At 42.6% G+C, this 23,587-nt stretch overlaps 1 protein-coding gene across 3 annotated transcripts in view; it reads left to right on the top strand.

Annotated features, from left to right (window-relative positions):
* The window catches only part of NTNG1 (netrin G1), a 334,691-nt gene that overhangs the window by 246,478 nt on the left and 64,626 nt on the right, over positions 1–23,587 (top strand). The window contains exon 7 of one of the 3 annotated variants that reach the window (XM_084851617.1): positions 5,496–5,555. The exons of the other annotated variants lie outside the window; for them this stretch is intronic. Coding sequence (XP_084707743.1) covers positions 5,496–5,555 — 60 coding nt within the window. The remainder of the gene's footprint in view (positions 1–5,495; positions 5,556–23,587) is intronic. 3 annotated transcript variants of the gene reach the window in all.

Below are 23,587 nucleotides of genomic sequence, written 5' to 3'. Positions count from 1 at the left end.
AAACCATATTCTCAGGGAATTTCTTTGAACAATGCAGCATTTTCAAAAACCTGGGCTTTTCTCTTCTCTTCCCCCCTTCCATTTTTTCCCCAAGAAGCCAGGTCACAGGGAAGGTTGTTTCCCATATTTTTGTGTGTGCGTGTGTGCTTAAAGCGTTACATTTCCACCAGCACTGACAGCAATCTTTCTCTCTGAAATCCCTAGTGCACTAGTTGTTCCACATCAGAATTCCAATGACATTCTCTCTCACACACACACACACACACACACACACACAGTTTACTGACAGACTGTGCCGTGATATTCCAGAAAGAAATGGAGTGGGCTTAAAAGGGCTGGGGGAGATGAGCAGTAATAAAATATATAGTAAAAATGCTCACATTTTTTAAGTTTGTGTTCCTACAAAGCTTTTACCTAGCAAATTCATTCAGTCAGGTGTAAACCTATTCACTACTACACATGGAATTATCTTGTTTCCCCTCCCTTAAAGTAAACGGTATTGGTCTACAGGTTGCCATCATTATACACAGGATGTTCCTTTTAAACTCTAATGAATACAGATGGAGGAGGAAATGAACATAAGAGGATCCAGGAAACAGCTTCTAAGCTAAACAAAATGTATTAGCAATTTGTTGGGGAGCTAGATTGAAAAGACTGCAGTCTTAGCCCTTGATCATAGTGATGAAATTGAGACTGCCCTAGATACATACATTACTAACAGCTAGAATGGCCTCAGTCATGGGATCCATATTATCTTATACAAGTCTTTTTGTATGTCCCTTGAAGAAATGTACAGTAACACAGGGATGGGCAGCCTTCATGCTTGCAGGATCTACGTTGTCTTTTTAGTAGAACCCCAAGACCCCTTAATAGATTTTATTATATTCAGCCATCCATAAATGCCACAGATAAATACATAATAAATAATATTCACCAAACAGAGCCTGGTACAAAAAGAATTTGTATACTAGAACGGAATAATGCTCACAGTCTCTCCATGCAAAAATCCACTCTGGGTTACCCCAAACTTTCTTCATTTTAGCAATATAATTGGGGGGGGGGTCATTTTGTTGCTGCCAGAGTTACCTAAGTGGGAGTCAGAAATCCATACAGATCAACTGCAAATTATCCCCGAGATCTACCATTAGAACCAGATTGAACTTCCTCCCACCCCTCTGCTCTCCAGCTCTCCAGGAAGAATTCTAGAATATTTATGTGTTTTATAGGCTACCGACTATCAGCAATAAAGAGTGAAGCAAGATTCATTTAGGATTTTTAATGGATGTTGTTTAACACATGAATTGCAAAGCATCTTAATTTCTAACATGACCACCCAATGATTTTTGAGCAATCCAGAATTAAGCATTATTTCCATTTATTTATTTATTTATTTATTTATTTCATTTCATTTCTATACCGCCCAATAGCCGAAGCTCTCTGGGCGGTTCACAAAAATTAAAACCAAACAACACACAATAAAACAATTTAAAATATTTAGAACATTAAAACCACAATATAACAATACAACCACAATAAAACCTAGCAGCAGTGCAAGAGTTTAAAATACAGATTTAAAACAGCAAAGATAAAAATTTAGAAAGCTAAAATGCTAAAATGCCTGGGAAAATAAAAAGGTCTTCACCTGGCGCCGAAAGGAATACAATGTAGGCGCCAGGCGAACCTCACTAGGGAGCTCATTCCAGAGCCGGGGTGCCACAGCAGAAAAAGCCCTCCTCCTAGTAGCCACCTGCCTCACTTCCTTTGGCGTTCCATAACAAACGAGGTTCATGCATCAGCTAAGCAACCCAAAGTCACTAGGGATGTACGAATCCCTTACCTTGTTCCGGGTGGGGGTGTCTGCAGTGGGGGGGAGGCGATCCGTCCCTCCCCCCGGAATCCTCCCTGGCCAGCTCCGCTCCGCAGCAAGTCTGCGGTGCTGCCGGCCGGGGCCGGCCGCTGCCTGACTTCTGGCCGCAGCCGGTCTTCGGATGCAAATGGCGTCCAGCATAGCGAACGCCATTTGCGTCCCCTGCCTTTTGCCGTGATAGGCTACACAAATCTTTACGTAGCCTATCACAGCAAAAGGCAGCGAGGCAAATGGCATCCGCTACACCATTTGCACCCCTGCTATTTGCTGTAATAGGCTACATAAAGATTGATGTAGCCTATTACAGCGAAGAGCAGGGGTGCAAATGGCATAGCGGATGCCATTTGCCTCCCTGCCTTTTGCCGTGATAGGCTATGTAAAGATTTGTGTAGCCTATCACGGCAAAAGGCAGGGGACGCAAATGGCAGACGGCAGAGGGCAGCTGGACGGACTGGACCTGCCGATGACCAGGTAGGGTCTGTCCAGGGGGGATTCCGTGGGGTGGCGGGGGGTAGTCCATTCCACCACGGACTCCAGGGGGGGCGGATTCTAAAGAATCCAGCCTCATTGGAGTCCATGGCGGATTTCTCCGCCATCCCTAAAAGTCACGTAGTACAGGTTATGGTATAAAATAATAACTACTGTAGATGACCCTTTTCATATAAGGAATGGACGGCATGCTGTTTTGAACGGTTCCGTGGCTAACCCAGCACATTAGGAGTTTCTCAGAAAGCAACATGATTACAAATGCCTAGGTTATGATCAAGTAGGGAAGTCGAAGCATCAAACAAGATAAAACACAACAGTCATACTAAGAATATAAATACTCAGTCTAGGAAATTGTGAGGGCGGCAGAGGCTGTGTACCAACTAGTGTACATAGAGAGCCCTCATGCCCCCCCACCCAGATGTGACCAGCATTGTCAAAATTGACACACTGATCATCTTTTTAGGAGGGGTAAAGATGTTCCTGGGCTGAATTAGCCCCTAATTTTGTTCATGCATACTACTGTAACATTAATTAACATGATGTTCTGCTGTTCATTCATAATCTATTCATGCTGCCATTTTTGTTACACACACAAAAAGGAGGAGCATGTGATTTACTATCATTGTGCTACAGAATACCCTTTGTCTACATATTTGTTCTTCCTCGCAAGACTGAATGCTTCAGGCCCTCCAACTGATGCAGTAACATCGATCCGCTCAGTACAGACATCTGTGTGCACCCTTAACATGCTATGAGTTGTGCAAGGTAGGCTACTACAGAAATGCTTCTGCAAAGCTGGATGATGAAAATGTAGCCATAGGTCAGTTTCCTTCTAATTCTGGCATTTTGTTCCCTGCCTTCTTTCAGCTATTAGATCTTTTAGTTGATAAGCAAGACATTTCTACCATTTCTCTTCGTTTTACCAGCTGAGCCAGAATGAGCCCTCTCAGTGGAGGACATCTGAGCTCCTTACATCCATTTGTGTCATGTCTTGAACCTCTAATTTGAATGACTGAATAACAATTACTATTTGGCTACAATGGCCATGGCAAAAGATTGCAGACATTTCTTCCCCAAAATCATGCTACTATTGATTGCTCAACTTCTATCACTCTTAGGAAATCACATGAACACCAAGACCAGCTTCAAAATAATGTGTCCACACTCTGCAATTGCAGCCATGGAAGCACCACTATGATGTGAAATATCAGAATACATAGAAGCATTCAAAAGCAAACTATTACTGACCATAGGACCCATCAAGCATAAAGTCCAGCTCTTCAAAATATAAGAAAAGAAATGGTTTTTTTTAACAGAAAAAGAAAGTTTCCGCAACATTAGGGATGGAAAAACTAGGGATATTTGAGCTTGCTGAAATTCTCCAAACTTAACTTGGAAGCTTGGTTCAGCCCACTCCCATTTTTGTTTGCAACTTGCTTTTTTGGCTCATTCCAATGGAGAAAGTGCACATTTTGAATGGGAAAAGTGCAGTTCTGTGTGCATTTTTCAAAAGTGCACACTTTTCTCCAATTGACTAAAGCATGAAAATGCATCTTTTTTATTTAAAAAAATGCACATTTCAGTAAATGTGTATTTTCGGAATGTGGTCACAAGTTCAGGAACGTGTGAACTTTAAAAAAAAAAAGTGCTCTTATTCACATTCGGGTTTGTGAATGGGGCAAGCTTGGATGATTTGCAAACAAATGATGTTCTTGTACAACTCTACACAACATCCTCTCCTGTAAACCTTAAAAAGTGATAGGTGGAAATCACCAGTTATTTCCCTTCCTAAGATGGCACTTGGTTGTTCAAGCAGCTCAACACTATAAATAGATTCCATTGGCTACAATACTTGAGACAAAGCCACAACCCTCAAAGTTACTGAAAATGTGGTGCCCATGGAGTCTATTTCCAAGGAGAATACCAAGAAACATGTATAATGAATTTCCAACACAGATATCGCTCCCATGTCGGAAACTGTGTGCTTCTACATGCACACAATCATATGCACACACATGTACCCTTTTTGCTATCAGGTTGTTGGGAATACCAACTGTGGGTATGCATGCCAAAGCAGAAACATGTGCATTCAACATCTATAGTGAAGTACATGTGGAGTACGTGCAATTTCCTACACAAAAGAGTTGACCCTCTAGGAAATCCATCCTGAAGCAGCCCCAGATAAACAACCTGCACAAGTTGCGACTCACCAAGCGAAATTCAGCCAATCAACCTTGTATTGTGGCCTGCCAAGTGCTTGATAACTCCCTGGTTTTTTGCAGCGCAGATACAGTAGGCAGCACAGTATTATTATTATTGCTGCTGCTTGTTAGTATTATGTATTGTATTTGTAATGTGCCCAAAAGCCAATGTTCTCTAGTGGACTACGAATGGTTGAAAGAATACAATATAATACAAAGAAATAATACAATGCAATACAAAATAAGCACAGGATATCTAAAAAAAAAAAAACATGCCTGGGAGAAAAGGAAGGTCATATCTCAGTTAATAGAACGTTGCCATATATTGGCAGCTCACAAGTTCTGCAAGACTGCTGTAAGTTCATGAATTCATACGGCTTATCTTCATCAGTCATCTATTCCAACTCCATGTCTGTTCACTTAAACTCCGCATGGTACATGCGTTTCAAAATTATATGGTACATGGTTGTAAATTCTTCTCTTAAAATAGAGTAAAGTACTGATGATCCTACCAAAATGTTGATACCACCATCAGAAAAATTCTTTTAAATACTGTTCAAAGAGCAACACTATGTATTTCCCTTATTAACATTTACACTAAAAATTAAGCTTCACTCAGTGGCCATTAGCTATCAAATTGTTTCAAACATTTGGCCTGCTGAGGAGGTTCCATGTTGTTATTTTAATTGCACATCTGAGAGCTTTATATGTTGTTGCTTATACATTTTTTTAGTACTTTTTGCCTGGATTAGACTTTTTGCATCTATTTACCACAATGCATCCTATTGCTCATGCATTATTGTAGCAATAAATATATTTTGTCCAATAAAGAAAACACAGTGGAGGACTGCAATCTACATTTTAAAATAACCTTTTTAAAAAATCAATCAAACCTTAGTTTGTTCCAGCGCATAACCTGTTCGAACACCTTCTTTCACTTGCTCCAAAATTTGCTTTGTCTACTGTTGTTTCTGTTCAAGTTGCAATCCCTAAGAGAGGTAGGAATTCTTGCATTCATACAGTGATTCCCTAGCATTTGTTCTGTGTTGTATAAAAGACTGCACTGTATGAATCTGGAATAACTGTGGTGTGTATCTAGTATCATCCCATTAGAGAGGCTCATATTAAATACAAATGACATGATTGCATATTGCTAAGGACATGAACCATAAAGGGAGCAAGTCAATGTGATTCCTAGGCTGTATCTGCTTTAAAATAAAATAGCAATCAAACATGTTTTTGGCAGAATCAAACATGAATGATGCTGTAATGGTTAAAAAAAAAAAACATGTTTTCTAGATAGTAACCTTTGCCACTAATCTGATACAGTAAATGGGGAGCTATCATCCAGTAAAGTAAGGGAGAGAGCATTGATTCTATAGAGCAGACTTCCCCAGCCTGGTGCCCTCCTGATGTTTTGGACTACAACGCCCAGTATTCCTGACCATTGGCCACACTGTCTTTGGTTGATGGGAGTCAAAGTCCAAAATATCTGGAGAGCACCAGGTTGAGGAAGGCTGCTATAGATTATTTGAAGAACAAATAACCAGCATCAGAAGCACTGGGATGGATCCTGACTTACTCATATTTAGAGTAGACCCACTGAAATTAATGGGACTCAAATTAGCCAGTCCCATGGATTAAGTCCCATTAGTTTCAATGCATCTACTCTTAAGTATAACTATATCTGGATCCAATCCATTATATTTGAAAGTTACACTGAATATATAGTACCCTGTTTTCCCCCTACTATGACTTGCCCACATCCTATTTGGAAACATGGGGCACAATCCACCAGAAAGTTCTTTTGCACGAAGTACACTGAAATGAATAGGTGTAGTGTTTTTCTCTAGCTCTCATTCTTTACAGTGGGACTTAATGGATATGTGCAACCCATTCCTTGACATTTCAATTATCTTATTGAAACTCCCCTTTGAAATCCTCAGATGTTTTGCCTGAGCAAGAGCCAGCAACATTTTCTTGACGATTCTGGGATAACTGTAGTCTTGAACTTCCTGGTGAATTGTGTGCATCCTGTCAAATTCCATGTGCACTGATATGATTTCAATATTTAATCAAAATAATGGAATTACAATGACATTTTGAAAGCATTCCACTGTTGCCATGACAGCTCCCCGACAGCTTGCCCCAGCTGAGCATCTGTCATTCATAGAGTGGAAGTATTTTTGCTATTTTTTGCCTAAATATTTTGACTGTTTAAGCATTTGAATGAAACATTGTGATTTTTTTAAGCCACGCTGTTGTTTTCAATATGTCACTAGTTGTGAAATGAGAATTTCCAAGGCACACACAGGTTGATTAACAAAATGTTGACCTTAGTTTTGCTCCAAGAGACAGATAATAAGCTACACTGTGCGTTATAAAGCTGCAGCAAATTACAACTCATGGAATAATTATTAGGGTGCAATCCTATGCATGTTTAGACAGAGAAAAGGCCTACAACTCCCAGCATGCCCCAGCTGGGGCATGCTGGGAGTTGTAGGCCTTTTCTCTGTCTAAACATGCATAGGATTGCACCCTAAGTTGATAACAAAAATCAAATTTGTTTCCCAGTTTAGATTGTAGAGGGGAGGAAGAAGAGGGGTTTAATATGACAGGGAGACAGTGGTGTAAATATACTTTTCTCTCATTTTGCTACATTTCAAATATGGAATGGAAGTGTTTTAGGACAGTGGGACTCACCAGGAAACGTTTCCAAGCCCTACTCTGCTGCTTCCGCTGCTGAGGACATCCCAAAAAAAGACGGACTGGTGCTTCTGCAGGAATAACAGATGCTAAAAGATGAAAAAGGAACTACGATATTGCTGGGGGGGGGGTATTATGGATGTAACCTGGTGAAATACTGCCCTTTGGGAAGTATAAAGAGTAGCCACTTTTTTCCCTGAGGAGCTGTTGCAACAGAATGAAGGGTTCTCTCTGAGAATTGTGGAAAAGTAGAGCTGGTGGATGAAGACAGGACTCCAAAATAGGACTCCTGGCATTATCCACCCAATCCATCCTGCTACAATTTTGAGACCAAGATCCCACAGTTCCCCTGCACAATAATGGGTTAATCTGTAATGAAAAGTGAGCTTATATATAAAATTTTATCTATGATAGTACAATAAACTAAAGCAAAAAGTTAGTGAGCTGTAGTATTAGTTAGCAGAAACTTTAGGGGCAATTTTGGAGGCAGGATGTAAAATCCCTCACACCTCAAAAAAAACAAATCCAATTTACCTTTGACTTTTGATGTTGATGTTGCTGAAAGAGGTGCCTGGTTGCCTAGGCAATGCAGGAGCATTTTTCTGCTCCTTTTTCCAACTGTGCATCACAATGCTGGAAAATCATTGTGGCTGGCTGCAGAAGAAATCAGGTGGGTGGGTTTGGCGCTTGTGGATCACAATGGGCAAACTTTGCCCCCTTGCAGCATCAATGAAATGGAGCGGAGTTACAATGTTGGGGCCTGCAGATAAGGCAGTGATTAGGTTTATTTTGGATCAGACTTGCTAATGAGCCATATAGTTATAGATGGGGATGGAGGGATCAGTGTTTTTCTGGTCTGTATCAGTTCTGCATGTGTTCAATCATCAGTCCAGGCCGTTTTCGGCAAATTAAAAGAAGCATACAAAAATTCACATGTAAATTGTACACATTTTCTCCATAAAATGTTCATTTTGTAATGTCTTTCCCCCTGTACCAAAATGTTTGTACAAACTGAGCTAAAACTGCATCGCACAATTCAGAAAAATACACAGTCCAAAGGATAACTGTATTCCAATCCGTATTAGTCCAGGAAGTATAAATTGGGTCAGTTTGCTTAAAAATGCAGACCAAATGAAATATTTCCCCATCCGTAGTCATGGATGTATAAAAGTCCATATATTCCAAGAAATATAGAATATATGAACAACATTATCCCCCATGCCTAGTCCGTGGATGGATAAAAGTCCATATAGTCTAAGAAATTAAACATATATCAAGATTTGTCCCCATACTAAAGATGCTGGCCTGTCTTAAAGATATTGGCTTCCTTTCTCCAACAACAAGAAAAGTCTTCTTGACACAGTTCTGCTGGCACAATATTACACCAAGAGCAGGTTAACAGAGTAGGCCATTGGTTCTTAGGAGACCCTCTGACATTGTAGGCATTCTGTTCCAGAAGTTCCAGGTCTTCTGGAATGCAGCTCCTTCCCTGATCAGCATCATCCCTCTTGGGAGTTGGGAAAACGCTAGCATGAAAGAAGCCACCTTGTGGGCTTTTCATGGTAGCTTGAAGCTTCTGACATTACTAGAGAAGCAAAAGGAAAAATACATACAGCAGTTGTTCCCATTCCACTCAGTCGGGGTAGGTAATGTGGAGCCCATGGGCTCCACTGATCCTCAGACTTCTCCCTTGTACATGCAAAGTGCCCTGCTTGATACCTGTGGTTTATTTTATTTTTATATTTAAATAGGTGTTTTTTTTCTGGGTGGCCGGGAGCAATTCAAAGCAAGGCAATGGTCAGTAGCCAGCTGCCATATTTATGCCCTGGAGGCACTTTTAGGAAGGGAAGATTGCAGGCGGCCTTTAAAGCGTTTTCCTTTAAAATACTCCCTGCCTCCTGGGATGGCAAAAGGAGGGAAAAGAGTGCAGCATGGGGATGCCAGCAAGGCAACCGGGAGAGGGCTGGGGACACCACCAGAGCGGGAGAAGAAAGCAGGGAGATCAGGGCCAGAAAAGAGAGAAATAAGTTACTCGGGTGAGTAGATCCTGTATGCTGGGACTGTGAAGAATGAGTTTGTGGGGGCAGGGGATCCTGAATGAAAGACAGAGCTGTAGTTTCAAAGGAGTGGGTTTGTATTTGGGGGCTGCCATGTATTTAGGACATTAGGCAAGTTACTTGTGTTTTAGCCACAACAGTTTGCCTTCCTCTGAAATGGGTTTTTTGTGACCAGCTCCACAGCCATTTTGTGAATGTATGCCCTCCAGGCAGGCATTTATTGATGGCTTCCGACACATCCTCAAAAATCCAAATGTGTCCACCTCCCCAAAAAGCTTGCTAGAAGTAGGGATGCAGGAGGATGACATTTCAGTTTGCAAATCATTTGAACCCACGCAGTTCGCAATCCCATATGCATATGGGAACGCATTTTTTCGAAAACAGTCTGCAAGAGCGACCGCGTTTGAAAAATGCACATTTTGAAAAATGTGCACTTTAAAATGCGCAATAAAATAAATAAATACACATTTTCACCCTTTAGTCAATGGGGGGGGAGTGCACACTTTTGAAAAATCTGCATGGAAATGCACCCTTTTTCCATTCGGAATGCCCCCTTTACCCATTCAAACAAAAGGAGAACAGGTCACAAACTAGAATGAGAGCAAGACGAACCAAGCTTCGAAGTGGAGTTCAGAGAATCTCAGCAAACTCGAGCATCCCCGATTCTCCCATCCCTACTTAGTAGTGGCCCTGGAAGGCGGCTGAAGTGATTGACAGCAGCCTCCCTCTTCCCTGTTTCTTCCATGCCCCCAAAGCCCCTTGCATAGCATTCCTTTGTTATTCAGAAGCTTCCACTGAGCAGTGTTACAATAGGGGTCCATAGCTGCTGCTGCCGTAATGGCTAATGCAGAGGGTATGTTGTGTTTTAGGTCCTACATTGGACTCTGGTTGACACAGAGAGGTGGCTTGTGATATTGGTCCTTCATGCTTTCTTTCCAGTATTTCCAACTCTTAAATGTAAATGTATTTTACTAGTCATCTTAGTGGAGCTATTTCTCCACCTCACCCACCTTCCCCATTTTATATGTTTTTGTTGTAGCGATATAAATATGTTTGTATTATTGCAACCAATTACAAGATAAACAGTTTAATTTTTTTTTCTACATCAAACACAGTTTGTTTATTTCAAGACATGTCTTTTTAATCCAAAGGGCCCAGTCTGCTAAAGATAAATACTTTTAAGTTCCATTTATTTCAGGGGAGAGACCAGCGTACGTGCTGAAAGCTATGCCACACTTACTTGGGAGTAAGCATCACTGAACACAGTGGGACTTACTTCTGAGTAAACATGCACAGGGTTGCTCTGTAAATCAATGGAACTTGATTCCATGCTTAACATTCACTGGATTGTATCCAGGCTGTTCATTATTTTGGTGATGCAGTTAGAATTGTAGCATCTCTATATCTTCCATTTTCTTTCCTAACTATTCATGTCTTATAACAGCAAAGGTTCTATAGTTCTATGTGGTGGTAGTCAGTTATAATGCCTCTGTTAAGCTGTTTTAGATGTTCAAAGCAATATGATCAAATTTTGTACTCTTTTTTAAAGAACATCTTTTAATTACCTCCTGATTAAAAATTGTGAAGCAGCTTGTGGCTAGTTGGAAAAGCAATGGAAATTATTTACAATATGGCTTTAGAGTTTGACCAACAGGATTTAGTGTGGGTTTGGTGTGAATCATGCCAGAATAATAGGAAATAGTTCAATTGTAGCAAAATGTAGAGCCCGTGGGTGTTAGCACTAGATCTATGTCCAAAATTTTATTTCAATTGTAAATAGCCCACAAATGGATCCCCAAGGTGATGTCCATGGGCCCTTCCAAGAACACATGCGAATGGGGCCCCTACGTGGTGCCCGTGGGTGCCTCCAAGGACACCATGAACATAAAACATAAAAACCATATATATGTTTATCCTGTTCCATCAGAATTTTCCTGAATAGCAGGAGACTCACTTCCCTTTGGCTACATCTTCACACACACACTGCTCCTGTGATGTCTGTTAGAAGGAACTACATGTCAGGTGACTGATATTTCACCTGGTTCCAAAGAAGGAGCAATGTGACTCCTTTCCTCCCCAGGTGACCCTGGTTTGGAAAGGGAGACATGCAGGGATTCCGCAGCAGGCAAGTTGATGCAATGTTTGGAGGGCGATTCTCTTTCCCTGAGCTCTGCGGCCTTTTACATTTATCAACTTTCATTATCCTTTTTGCTTAAGTTCTTTGTTCCTTGTTTTGTATTTATATTTTAATAATTCCTCCCTTCGAGCTCATTTCAACAGGCTTTGTATTCAGGGAGGTCTTACCTTTCTAAGGTTTTTTAAAGACTTGCTGAGGTTTTATCTGTCTTAGCTATTTCAGCTGTGTGGGAGTCGTCGGAATTCTTGGCACTTTTCTGCTGCCGTCGGCATCTGAAGTTTCGAAAGCTGCTCAACATAGCTAATGCAGCAGAATCGAACGGTCTGGAAAGGAACCATGTCATATGCCTAACCCAGTGGCTCCCCCTAACGAATAGTGCTGGAGAGATGTGGCTGGGATCAAGTCAAGTGGAAGTGGCTCTCATTCATATATATATATATATATATATATATATATATATATATATATATACACACACACACATATATATTTATATACACACACACATACACACACACACACACACACACAGTCACAGCATATCTGCCACAGTAGCTATGTGATCCCAATTCTCATCTATCCAGGATGCAGAGGAGATGAGGAACTAACCTTTCCTAACCATCTACACCAGCTACTCATTCAAACTGTGCTAGCATCACTTTCCTGTATTTCAGAAGAGTGCATATGTTCCATTGCTTCCACAGTGCTTTGAGAGAGAGAAAGTGGAATCTTGTGCAGGCACCATCCCTTCTCCACTGCAAGGCTGTCAATGGAACAAGGCTTCTGTTTCTTTAATAACTCTGTAGAAGGTGTGCAGGTACAAGTCTCACCATCATAGCATTCTAATGATGAGTAAAACCTAGTGAACTTGTTCTGCCTTGCTCAGCCAGACTACTACAGGAACTGCTTGTGCTCTGCATACTTTTACAGAGATGAGAGCCATATACATGGCTTGTTTACATAATGTGGTGCAATCTGCTATATTGTCATCAACGGCAGCCTTCCTAGCTCCATGCTATCGGAGTAGCATGCAACATTGGACAATGGAATGCCATTCATGGGATGTGCTGCAATATTGCATGCCTAGATTGCACCAGGCAATTCTCTGGATTAGTAATCATGATTTCATGGGCAAATTGGAAACATATATGCAAAAAGATTGTTCACAGACCATGTTTCTGGTCAGTTCAGGACATAAGAAAATCCTTGCATACCTGCTTTATTTATTACATTATTTACTGACTGCATTTCTATACCACCCGCTAGCTGAAACTCTCTGGGCAGTTTACAAAAAATGGTTAAAAACATACAATATAAAAATATAATAAAACGACATGTAAAATTTAAAACAAATTAAAACTGCCACAGAATAAAACCAAAGCACAGCCAGAAACAGAGGACAACAGCAGTGAAAGGATCGAAAGAGCACTCACACATTTTTAAGCTGAAAGACTAAAAAGGAAAAAAGCCTGGGAGAATAAAAAGGTATTGACCTGATGCTGAAAAGACCATAGCTGCCAGATGAGCCTCTCTGGGAAGGGCTGCCACAACTGGGGTGCCACCACTGAAAAGACCCCCACTTTAGTAGCCACCTGCTTTGCCTCATTTAGTGGGGGCACCTAAAGGAGGGTCTCAGATGTACCTTAGGGTCCAGGAAGATAGAGATAGAGAGATAGATAGATAGATAGATAGATAGATAGATAGATAGATAGATAGATCAATCTATCGATCCTGTTCCTAAGCCATTGAGGGCATACTAGCACTTTGAACTGGGCCCAGAAATGAATTGGAAGCCAGTACAAATGGCAAAGCACTGGCATAATAGGATCATATTCTTCCATCCCAGTTAACAGACTTGCTGCTTTGTTTTGGACTAGCTGAGTTTTCCAGACTGTTTTCAAAGGCAGCCCCAAGTACAACGCATTGCAGTAATCCAAGTGGGATGTTACCATAGTGTGGAAGATAGTAGCAAGCCTATCTCTGTCAAGGTAGGGTTGCAGTTGGCATATCAGACTAAGCTGATGTACCATTTGTGTTTCTAGTGACAATGCTGAACCCAAAAACACACCCAAACTATGGACCTTATCCTTTAAGGGGAGTGCAACCCCCTCCAGAGCAAGTTGTTCATCAGCCAGGCAGGCAGACAAACCACCCCCTCACAGAACCTCCATCCTGTCTGGATTGAGTCTCAGTTTATTGGCCCTCATCCAGTCCATAATTGTACCCAGGCACTGATTCAGAACAGCCACGGCCTCAATTAATTAATTAATTAATTTCTATACCGCCCAATAGCCGAAGCTCTCTGGGCGGTTCACAAAAATTAAAACCAACACACAATAAAACCATTTAAAATATATAGAACATTAAAACCACAATATAACAATACAACCACAATAAAACCTAGCAGCAGTGCAGGAGTTTAAAATACAGATTTAAAACAGCAAAGCTAAAAGTTTAGAAAGCTAAAATGCTAAAATGCCTGGGAAAATAAAAAGGTCTTCACCTGGCGCCGAAAGGAATACAATGTAGGTGCCAGGCGAACCTCACCAGGGAGCTCATTCCAGAGCCGGGGTGACACAGCAGAAAAAGCCCTCCTCCTAGTAGCCACCTGCCTCACTTCCTTTGGCAGGGGCTCACAGAGAAGGGCCGCTGACGATGATCTTAAGGTCTGGGCAGGCACATATGGGAGGAGGTGATCCTTCAAATAACCTGGCCCCAAGCCGTTAAGGGCTTTAAATGTTAATACCAGCACTTTGAATCAGGCCCAGAAATGGACTGGCAGCCAGTGCAGCTGGAAAAGTACTGGCGTAATATGAGCTCGCAGGCCAGTCCCTGTTAACAACCTTGCTGCCCTATTTTGGACCAGCTGAAGTTTCCGGACCGTTTTCAAAGGCAGCCCCATGTATAACACATTGCAGTAATCCAGACGAGAAGTTATCAGAGCATGGATAACTGTAGCTAGGCTCTCTCTGTCCAGATAAGGGTGTAGTTGTTATACTTTGATTAGATAAAGAGGAGAGCTAGAGCTGGGTGTCATCTGCATATTGGTGACAGCTCAGTCTGCATTTCCCTCAGCGGTTTCATGTAGATGTTAAACAGCATGGGAGAAAATAGAGCTCTGTGGAACCCCATAGCATAACCACCATGAGGCAGAGCAATAATTCCCCCAAGATCACATTTTGCAATCAACCATCCAAGTAGGAGCAGCACCATTGCAATAGGTACCCCCAAGCCCTAACCCGAACAGCCTATCCAGAAGGGTACTGCGGTCGATTATATCAAAAGCCATCAAGAGATCCAAAAGAACCAATAGGATTGCCTCCTCCACCACCACCAACCTTCAGCAAAGGTCATTCCACAAGACAACTGGCAGTTTCCCTTTCCAAAACCTGGCCTAAAGTCTGATTGGAATGGATCTAGAAAGTTAGTTTCATCCAAGAGTTACTGAAGTCGACCAGTGATCACTCACTCAAGCACTTTGCCCAGGAAGAAGATGTTGGCAACTGGTCTATAGTTGTTTAAATCTTCAGGGTTTTTGCAGACAAATGTGCCACCCACACAATGCCAGTGTTTGTTTGGCGAGATGGAAATAGCAGTGTGAATAGGCTGAACATTTTGTGTGTATATCCATGTAAACTTTTGAGTTGTGTGCAGAGGGTGTGGGAAGAGATAGAAAGTCCTGCCCGTGAATTATATGAATTATCGAATACAGAAGCGTCTGAGGGCTTAAAAGTGTGTTCGCAAGTCAGACCACTATGGTGGCATCTTACACGTTTCATTGACCAATGTATGCAGATTATTGCAATGATTCCCATATCTGATCAGATAATCCAGGCCCATGATTTGTCTCTTAAAAACATGCTTATCAGATAAACCCTCTGTATGCTGTGGGAAGTGCAACTGTTCTCATCAATACATTCTAATTTTAGCTCTGGATTTCATATCAAGACTGTGGAAATTAAGAACCACACAGGCAATCACAATGCTGCCCAGCATAAAATATCAGATAGATTAACATGTCATGAAATACTAGTTATATGGTTAGTCATGTTGGAGAAATCTGTGTTGGGAGTGGAGTTCAATGGGTTTTCCTAGGCTTGATCCCCCAGACTTCCATTAGGTTCCCACCATGTCACCCAACTCAATCTGCAGCGATTTGGGCCAGTTCGCAGATTTTCTGAGAATTTTGTGCAATTTTTTGGAAGTTTTTGCAATTTGCACAAATTTCTGAGCAAGTTGCGCAAATTGGAGAATTTCCCCCAAAAAATATAAGGATGTACGAAAGTGACTTATCTTTCTGCGGATTATGTTGATGGTGGGGGGGAGGCGTTCCGTCCCTCCCCCCGGAATCCTGGCCAGGGGGGGAGGCGCTCCATTCCTCCCCTCTGGAATTCTGGCCGGCCGGCTGTGCTCCGCAGCGATTCTGCGGAGCTGCCAGCCGGCTCCGCCAGCAGCCGGACATCCGGCCACTGGCTAGCAGGGACGCAAATGACGGTGGCCATAGCTGCCGCCATTTGCGTCCCTGCAGTCAGCCGTGATAGGCTACGTAAATGTTTACGTAGCCTATCGCGGCTGATTAAAAAAAAAACACGCATACGCAAATGGCGTATTCTTTATTTTGTACGCATTCTTTATTTTGACATGTCTTAGTCTACGTAAACATTTACATAGACTAAGACGGCGAAAATAAGGGGAACGCAAATAGCATAGCGTCTACGCTATTTGCATTCCCCTTATTTTTGCCGTCTTAGTCTACGTAAATGTTTACGTAGACTAAGACGTGCCAAAATAAGGATTAAAAAAAACACACGCGCGTACGCAAATGGTGTATTCTTTATTGTGTACGCATTCTTTATTTTGACACATCTTAGTCTACGTAAACATTTACGTAGACTAAGACGGCGAAAATAAGGGGAACGCAAATAGCGTAGCATCTACGCTATTTGCGTTCCCCTTGTTTTCACTGTCTTAGTCTACGTAAATGTTTACGTAGACTAAGACGTGCCAAAATAAGGAACGCAAATGGCGGCGGCCATGGCCGCCGCCATTTGCGTACGCGCGTTTGTTTGTTTTTTCTTAAGTCAGCCGTGATAGGCTACATAAACATTTGCGTAGCCTATCACGTTTTTTTGTTTTTTTGTTTTAACCTGGAAATGGCGGCGGCGGCAGCCGGTCAGAAGACCAGCAGCCGCCGCCACCGAACCGGAGCCGCCGCTGGAGCCGCCGCCGCCGCCGCCAGGAAGATCCACCCAAGGTAAGTCTCGTCCCAGGGGGGGCGGGCCGTTCCGCCACCGATTTCAGGGGGCCGAATGCACTGGTGTTCGGCCTCCCCGAGATCCGTGGCGGAACTTTCGTACATCCCTAAAAAAATGTGCAAAAAGTTCCTGGAGTTTGGAGAACAGCCCACAGCTAGGCTCACAGATACAAAGCGAGTCATACATGCCCCAGAACTCTGTTGAGCCAAAAAAAGAACCCGATTTCCCAGTGACAGACATCCCTATATATGATGTAGGTTTTAAGGTTACCATCTCACAACCTGACCACTTGTATTTAAATCTTTTGATGCAACAGGAGAGGAGGCAGCTATAGCTCCTCCCACCTATTCCTTCCTATACCTGCTGTGCTGTCACATAAGTCCTATGCAGGCATTCGCCTGCAATAATGCATAGGGCTTAAGTGGGGACAGGATGTGTGTGTGTTTCCATGCCAAGCCTCAAGCATAGGTATGTACAAATCAGCAAATTTAACCTCATTGAGTTTCTTCAAATTCCACCTCAAAGCTCATTCCAACTCATGTCCATACCAGATAGTGAGCAGGGGTCTTTTTGCATGAACATTTGTGCATATTTTCAAAGGCATTTTTCCAAATGCACACATCAGTTATATGCATTTTTGAAATGTACATTTTCATGGTCTCCATGGTCTAAAATGTATTTGTGCATGTTTTTTAAAAGTACACATTTTCATGCACATTTTTATACTGTACACATTTTCGAATGCCATTTTTTTAATTCTGCAAATCACATTGCAAGCTTGGAAATGTGGGAACTGTAACCGCAGATTGCATTGCTGATGAGAACTGGGTAAATTCTGGTCAAAAATGAACTGAAAAAAATTCTCATACACTCCTGCCCTAGTATCCCCATGTCCCTGGCCACATCATAGACCTTTGTGCATTCAGCTGAACACACTTACAGAGCTCCTGCAATCGGGAGCTTCACTGAACACACAAGCCTATGCAGACCTTTGTGTTAAATGTGCAAAGGTCTATAAAATAGCTGTGGGGGGATATTTAGGGCTGGGATGTACGTGCATCCCATTCCCAGTTTTGTTGCAGGCAGATGTCTGCATAGGACTATAGAAGTTTCCTCAGCATAGCAAGTGAGGGAAAACAACATAGAGAACAGGCAGAAAGAGTAGCCACGGCCTTTTATGGCACTGCATACGGACAAGCTTGAGAATACGCTAAATGCATGTATGCTTTTTGCGTGAATTTAACATGCAGTGTTTTACTTCAGGAATAACGATGGACAGGACAGGAATCAGGTCAGCAGCACACAAGTAGATTTTTTTCCCTTGTGCCGCTGCAGTCCCTGTGAAAATTGCCTCAAAGCTGTTATTTCCCCCAATGGCAGCTGCCCTTGTGAGGCAAATAGCAGTTTCGGGGAGGGGGCAGTTTTGCCCGAGAAGAGTTAAAATTGAGACTGGCACCTTGTTCCAATCCTGTAATGAGGGGGCTGTCCTCATGGGACAGCATTGTCAGTGTCGCTTATGAGAAGGCTGCCTTTGGATGCAGTGAAAGAAGCATGGCAAGCCCAATGTGTAGCACTTCTGCACTGGGCTGGTGGTGCTGATTTCTCATCCAAACTGGCTCTTTTGGCTTTGCCATGGAAGATCCTCTTTGGATGAGACAAATATTGCAGCCTGAAGTGAAACTGGCTGAGCCTGAGGTGGGCTATACATGATCATGTCAGGAGCTGCTCTTCATCATCCACTTGAAAAATTAGAGACACCTTGAGTGTTTGTGACATGAGGCTGTTTTCCACACCTGGTTTCTTCTAGCAAGTCTCTTTTAGACAGTCAGCTTGTTGGAACTGGCCCAAATATCTTTCCATTAATTAACAGCTCACCCTTTTGTCATTCCACCCTAACCAGGAGCAGGTGCGTGCTCACTGGGTATGTGATTTTCACTTGCTTTTTGGGTCATGAGTGGGGTGTGCACGACTCTTTTGCCTTCCTCCTTTGGCCAGCCCTGATAAGAGGATGTGGAGTTGCTGCTTCTTTGAGACAGGTCTGTTGGTAGCTGGATGTTTTATCGCTCTGGACCCTGACTCTCCTCCCAGCAAGGAGGTATTCCCCAATGATTGTCCTGTGACAGTAAGTGTGGAGTCTGTGCAGGTGAGATAGTTTAAAGGCTTAGATTTGTTTTTTGTTTTCTGTATCCTCTGTTCTCCTTTTGTCTCTGTGCAAGCTCTTTTGATAATAAATGTGTATTTTTTCCTGCTAATTTGCATTGGGAGAGTGATTGAGGTTTCTGACCGAGACCCCTTGTGGCCTAACCACTCAGAAACACTACCAAGGCATTTTATCTGGGCCCAGGAAGGGGGGAGTTGCAGCATAATGGGGCTCGAGTAAGCTCCAGCTCCATCACAATGTTATAATTTGCTGAACAGATTTGCCACTTCAAAGGTCATGGCCGTTAATTAGCATTTCAATATATACTTTGCAAGCCAGTGTTTTTCTCTTAAACTAAGATGTTAACCAAGTCTCCAACATTTGTAAAGACAAAGAGGAGCTCTGTCATTTAAAAAAAAAAAAAAAACACTCTTCATAGGAATGTACGAATCCCTTACCTGGATCCTCAGTGGGGGATCCGCGGTGGGGGGGAGGTGCTCCGTCCCTCTCCCCAGAATCCTCCCTGGCCGGCTCTGCTCCACAGTGGCTCCATGGAGCCGCCGGCCAGGGCCATCCACAGCCGGAGTTCCGGCCCCAGCCAGGCTGCTGCGGCCGCAAATGGCGGCCGTCGTAGCGGCCGCCATTTGCGTCCTGCCAGGCTGCTGTAAAAGGCTACGTAAGTATTTACGTAGCCTATCACGGCAAAGAGCAGGGACACAAACGGTGGCCGCTACACCATTTGCGCCGCTGCTCTTTCCGTGATAGGCTACGTAAGTATTTACATAGCCTGTCATGGTAAAGGCAGCCACGCAAATGGCGTTCAACCTCGTATTATGTGCATTACTTCAGTATCCAGACAAAGTCAGCTGACAGTTGACAGACAGCACTTGAATAATTAACAGGGGCTCAGTGGATTCAAAAGATATAACCAGCACACCAGCTGATCAAAGGCATGGCTGGGAGGAGGGAAGGGAAGTGTGGCTCTTACTCATAAAGCTTCAATTAAGAAATTAAATAATGGATGAAAACGACTTTCTTCTTTTAGGGAGCTCCAGGCTAATGTAGTTGGGGGGAACTGCCTTGGGCTCCAATTTTTTTCCCCCTACTCTTCCAAGAGTCCTGTCTTGATGGGTCAGAGAAAAAAGTATCAGAGTGGACTGTTTTCAAGACCATTTGCCTCCATCATTCATCAGGTGAGGTGGCTGCTAATCTTATGATGAGCATGTCCTCCATCGGTGAAATAAATTGTGTGATATGTCTTCATTGGTGTGTGTGTGAGAGAGGGGGGGTATAAACACTGGGCAGTATCTAACTGTGTTATTCCACTAGCGTAAATGATGTTGCACTAGCAGAAACTAGGTAGGAACTATATGCAAGAGGAAAATCCAACAAATGTTACGTTTGTGCAAGCTCAGCTGTGCAAGCAATTGTGCAAGCGGTTGCACAGCCACTTGTGCATCTGCTTGCGCAAGTGATTGTGTGCCCGACTGTGCAACTAGTTGTCCAAGTGTAACGTGTAAGCACTCTTGCTATGGAAAGATTCAGCAGAGCTCTGCTAGCACTATTTGAGTTTGTGGAATTACACCAGTGGATACTGCCCAGTATGATAAAAGCATGGTTTCATTTAATTATTTAAATGTAGGATGGTAATTCTAATTGGCATTTATTTGTTTGTTTGTTTATTTCTATACCGCCCAATTGGCATGTAATTTGAAATGAAAGATGGGAGTTAACATAGAGTTGTCAAAATGCTATTCTTCAACAAATAAGAGGAGAAAGCTACAGCTAGTGATTGACATGTAGTGCATAAGATTTTGATCCAATGAACTTACCAGGCAGAGGGATGGGAACCCTCTATATGTATTACTCCCACACCATTCTGAGAAAGACTATGCAATGCCAGTTGTGTGGTTTCTTCACACCCAGATGAAACTCTCCCAGCCTGAACATCAATTAGGTGGGGAAAAGAACCATTCAGTTGGCTCCACCCATATTCAGTCTTTGTATTCAAAACGTCCTAGAGTGGTGTGGAAAGAATTATGGGAAACAGTTCTCATACTGCTGCCAGTTAAGTGTTAATTGAGCACTGGGATCATGGCTTCATACTACTAATTTATTGGGCATCTGATCAAGTTGTTTTGCCTTAGTTGGCAAGAGGTGATGACTGGCATGTGAATGCCTTGTGACTACTAGCAGATTGTCATGTCTCTCTGAATCTCTTTCATTCTCCTTGATTTCACTAAAGGCCAAATTAAATGTTCCTCTAAACATGCACAGTGAAGCTATGCATTATAGGTTTCTTGACTCCAGTGCAAGCACACGTGGCCCTGATTTGGATCAGTATCACAGCGTTCCACGGGGGATTAAACCTCTATTGACTCCAATGGAAGCTTTCTTCTTCTTTTTTTTTAATCCCTCTGCAGCAGGGTGGAATTTCAGGATTAAAATGTGGAGTGGGGAGGCTCAACACACACCCCTCCATGACCTGGAGCGTCATGGTACCAATCCAAATTGGTTACACTGGAGTAAAGAAATCTATCACACATAGCTCCACTAAGAACATTTAGTTTGGCCCTAAGAGTTATGGAGCAATTTTCCTATGAGGAAAGATGACAACGTTTGGGGCTTTGGGGCTTAGAAAAAGGGCAAAACATGATTGAGGTGTATGAAATTATGCACAGTGTGGAGAAAGTAGATAGGAAGACATTTTTCTCCCTCTCTCATAATACTAGAACTCAGGGTTATCCCATGAAGCTGAATGGACAGACAAAAGAATTCACTACCACAAGATGTGGTGATGGCCACCAGCTTGGACAACTTTAAAAGAGGATTAGACAAATTTGTGGTGGATAAGGCTATCAATGGCCACTAGTCCTGATGGCTATATGTTACTTCCAGTATGAGAGACAGTATGCCTCTGAATACCAGTTGCTGGAGAACAAGAACCAGAGGGTGCTATTGCACTCATGTCCTGCTTGTGGGCTTCCCAGAAGCATCTTGTTCGCCTCTGTGGGAGCTGACTGCTAGACTATATAGACCTTTGGTCGGATCCTGCAGAACTCTTCTTATGTTCTTAGTTCACATTGGATTTTTACTTTCATTCACCAGGAACCTGAGATATTGAAGGAAATAGTGCCCATGATACTTCAGGGCAAGGTTTACCAAATCAGGCTGTTGCATGTGCATTAAGCATCCACTTCCTTCTTTAACTGTCCAACATTGTCAGTGGATGTACTCCCAATCCCATCCATCCTGATTCATTATCAGGATTTTTGTGAGAACAGCCAGTGTTAACACGTGATGGGAGGCACTGGACATGAAGGTGTAAACAAAAGCTCTTCACATCCTACCTGGTCATACCACTCTTACATTTGTTGATTTGTTGATTTAAAGAATTTTTTATCCTACCCCTTCAAAGAATTTTTCCAGAGCGGGAGTACAACATATTTTTTTAATTAGAAACAAACTAACAAAAACAGTTAAAACCAATAGATAAAAGCAGCATAAACCATGATTCAGGAGAGATTAACTTAATTTTAAATGCCTGGGGAAATTAAAAGGGTTTCATCTGATGCTTGAAAGATAGCAAAGTAGGTGCCAAGCAAGCAAACCTCCTGAAGGGGAGCATTCCTTAACTGGGGGCACCACCACCAAAAAGACACTTCTCATTGCTATCCACCTCACCTCAGATGCTGGAAACACTGCAAGAAGGTCTCTAAAGATGATCTTAATATACAGGCAAGCTGATGTAGAGGCACGTCATCCTTCAGGTACCCCAATCCTAAGCCATACATAGCTCTGAAGTTAAGCACTAACCCTTTGAACTGAGCCCCGGAACTGACAAGGATCCAGCGCAGCTCTTCAAGCACAGGCAAGATATAAAACTGAATGCCTGCTCCCTACTGGCTGTATTTTGAACTATATGAAATTTCCAGATAGCCTTTATTTTTCATTAAAAAAAAAAAAAGTTGTGGTAATCTACTCTGGATCTTACCAGAGTATGGATTGCTATGGCCTATCTCTGTCCAGAAAGGGTCATGGCTGAAAATGACTTCAGCCCACAGAGGCCACTTGGGTCTCCCATCACAAAGCTGGACCTAGGGATGCTGGAGAAATTCAAGATGGACTAAAATGAACTTGGATTTCTAAGAATCCGACCTGTGAAATTTGCTGAGGATTACCCCCTCAGGCTACACGGAGTCCGTGAAGTTTGGGATTTTTTTTTTTAACTTTCCCGAAGTGTACGCATATTTATTCATAGGAAAATGTGCACGTTTCTGCTGAGGAAAAATTGAATAGAATGGGGGACAATATGCTAAACGTTACGTATGAAGGTAAATTATGCAAATTGTTACGAAACCTCTTACGTAATTATTTTTCCGCATGACAGGGAAAACATCCGCATCTGTCTGTGAGCGGACAATGGGACAAAAGGCACCTGACAATCCACAAAACTCAGCCAGAGTGGATTTTTCATAGTCCGTACATCCCTAGCTGGACCTAAACTGTGCACCTGGCCCTTCAAGGGAGCGCAACCCCATCCAGAGCATGTTGCACTGCCATGGACATTTGGCATGCCACATGCATCATGACAAATTCCCAATAGTGTGTTCAGCTTCTAGCAAGATCACCTGGGTTTATTTTTTAAAGAGATTACCACTGCCCGCTGTGCACTGGATACTGAAAGCTGCCCCATCAAAACCCATGAAAGGTTTACAACTCCAAATGCTTCAGC

The sequence above is a fragment of the Heloderma suspectum genome, chromosome 4 (genome assembly GCF_057233095.1).
Source record: "Heloderma suspectum isolate Gila_16-S chromosome 4, 16-S_ref, whole genome shotgun sequence".
In the NCBI taxonomy this organism is placed as follows: Eukaryota; Metazoa; Chordata; class Lepidosauria; order Squamata; family Helodermatidae; genus Heloderma; species Heloderma suspectum.
The sequence above is the reverse complement of the archived record's forward strand: the minus strand, read 5'-3'. Positions and strand labels throughout refer to the sequence as shown.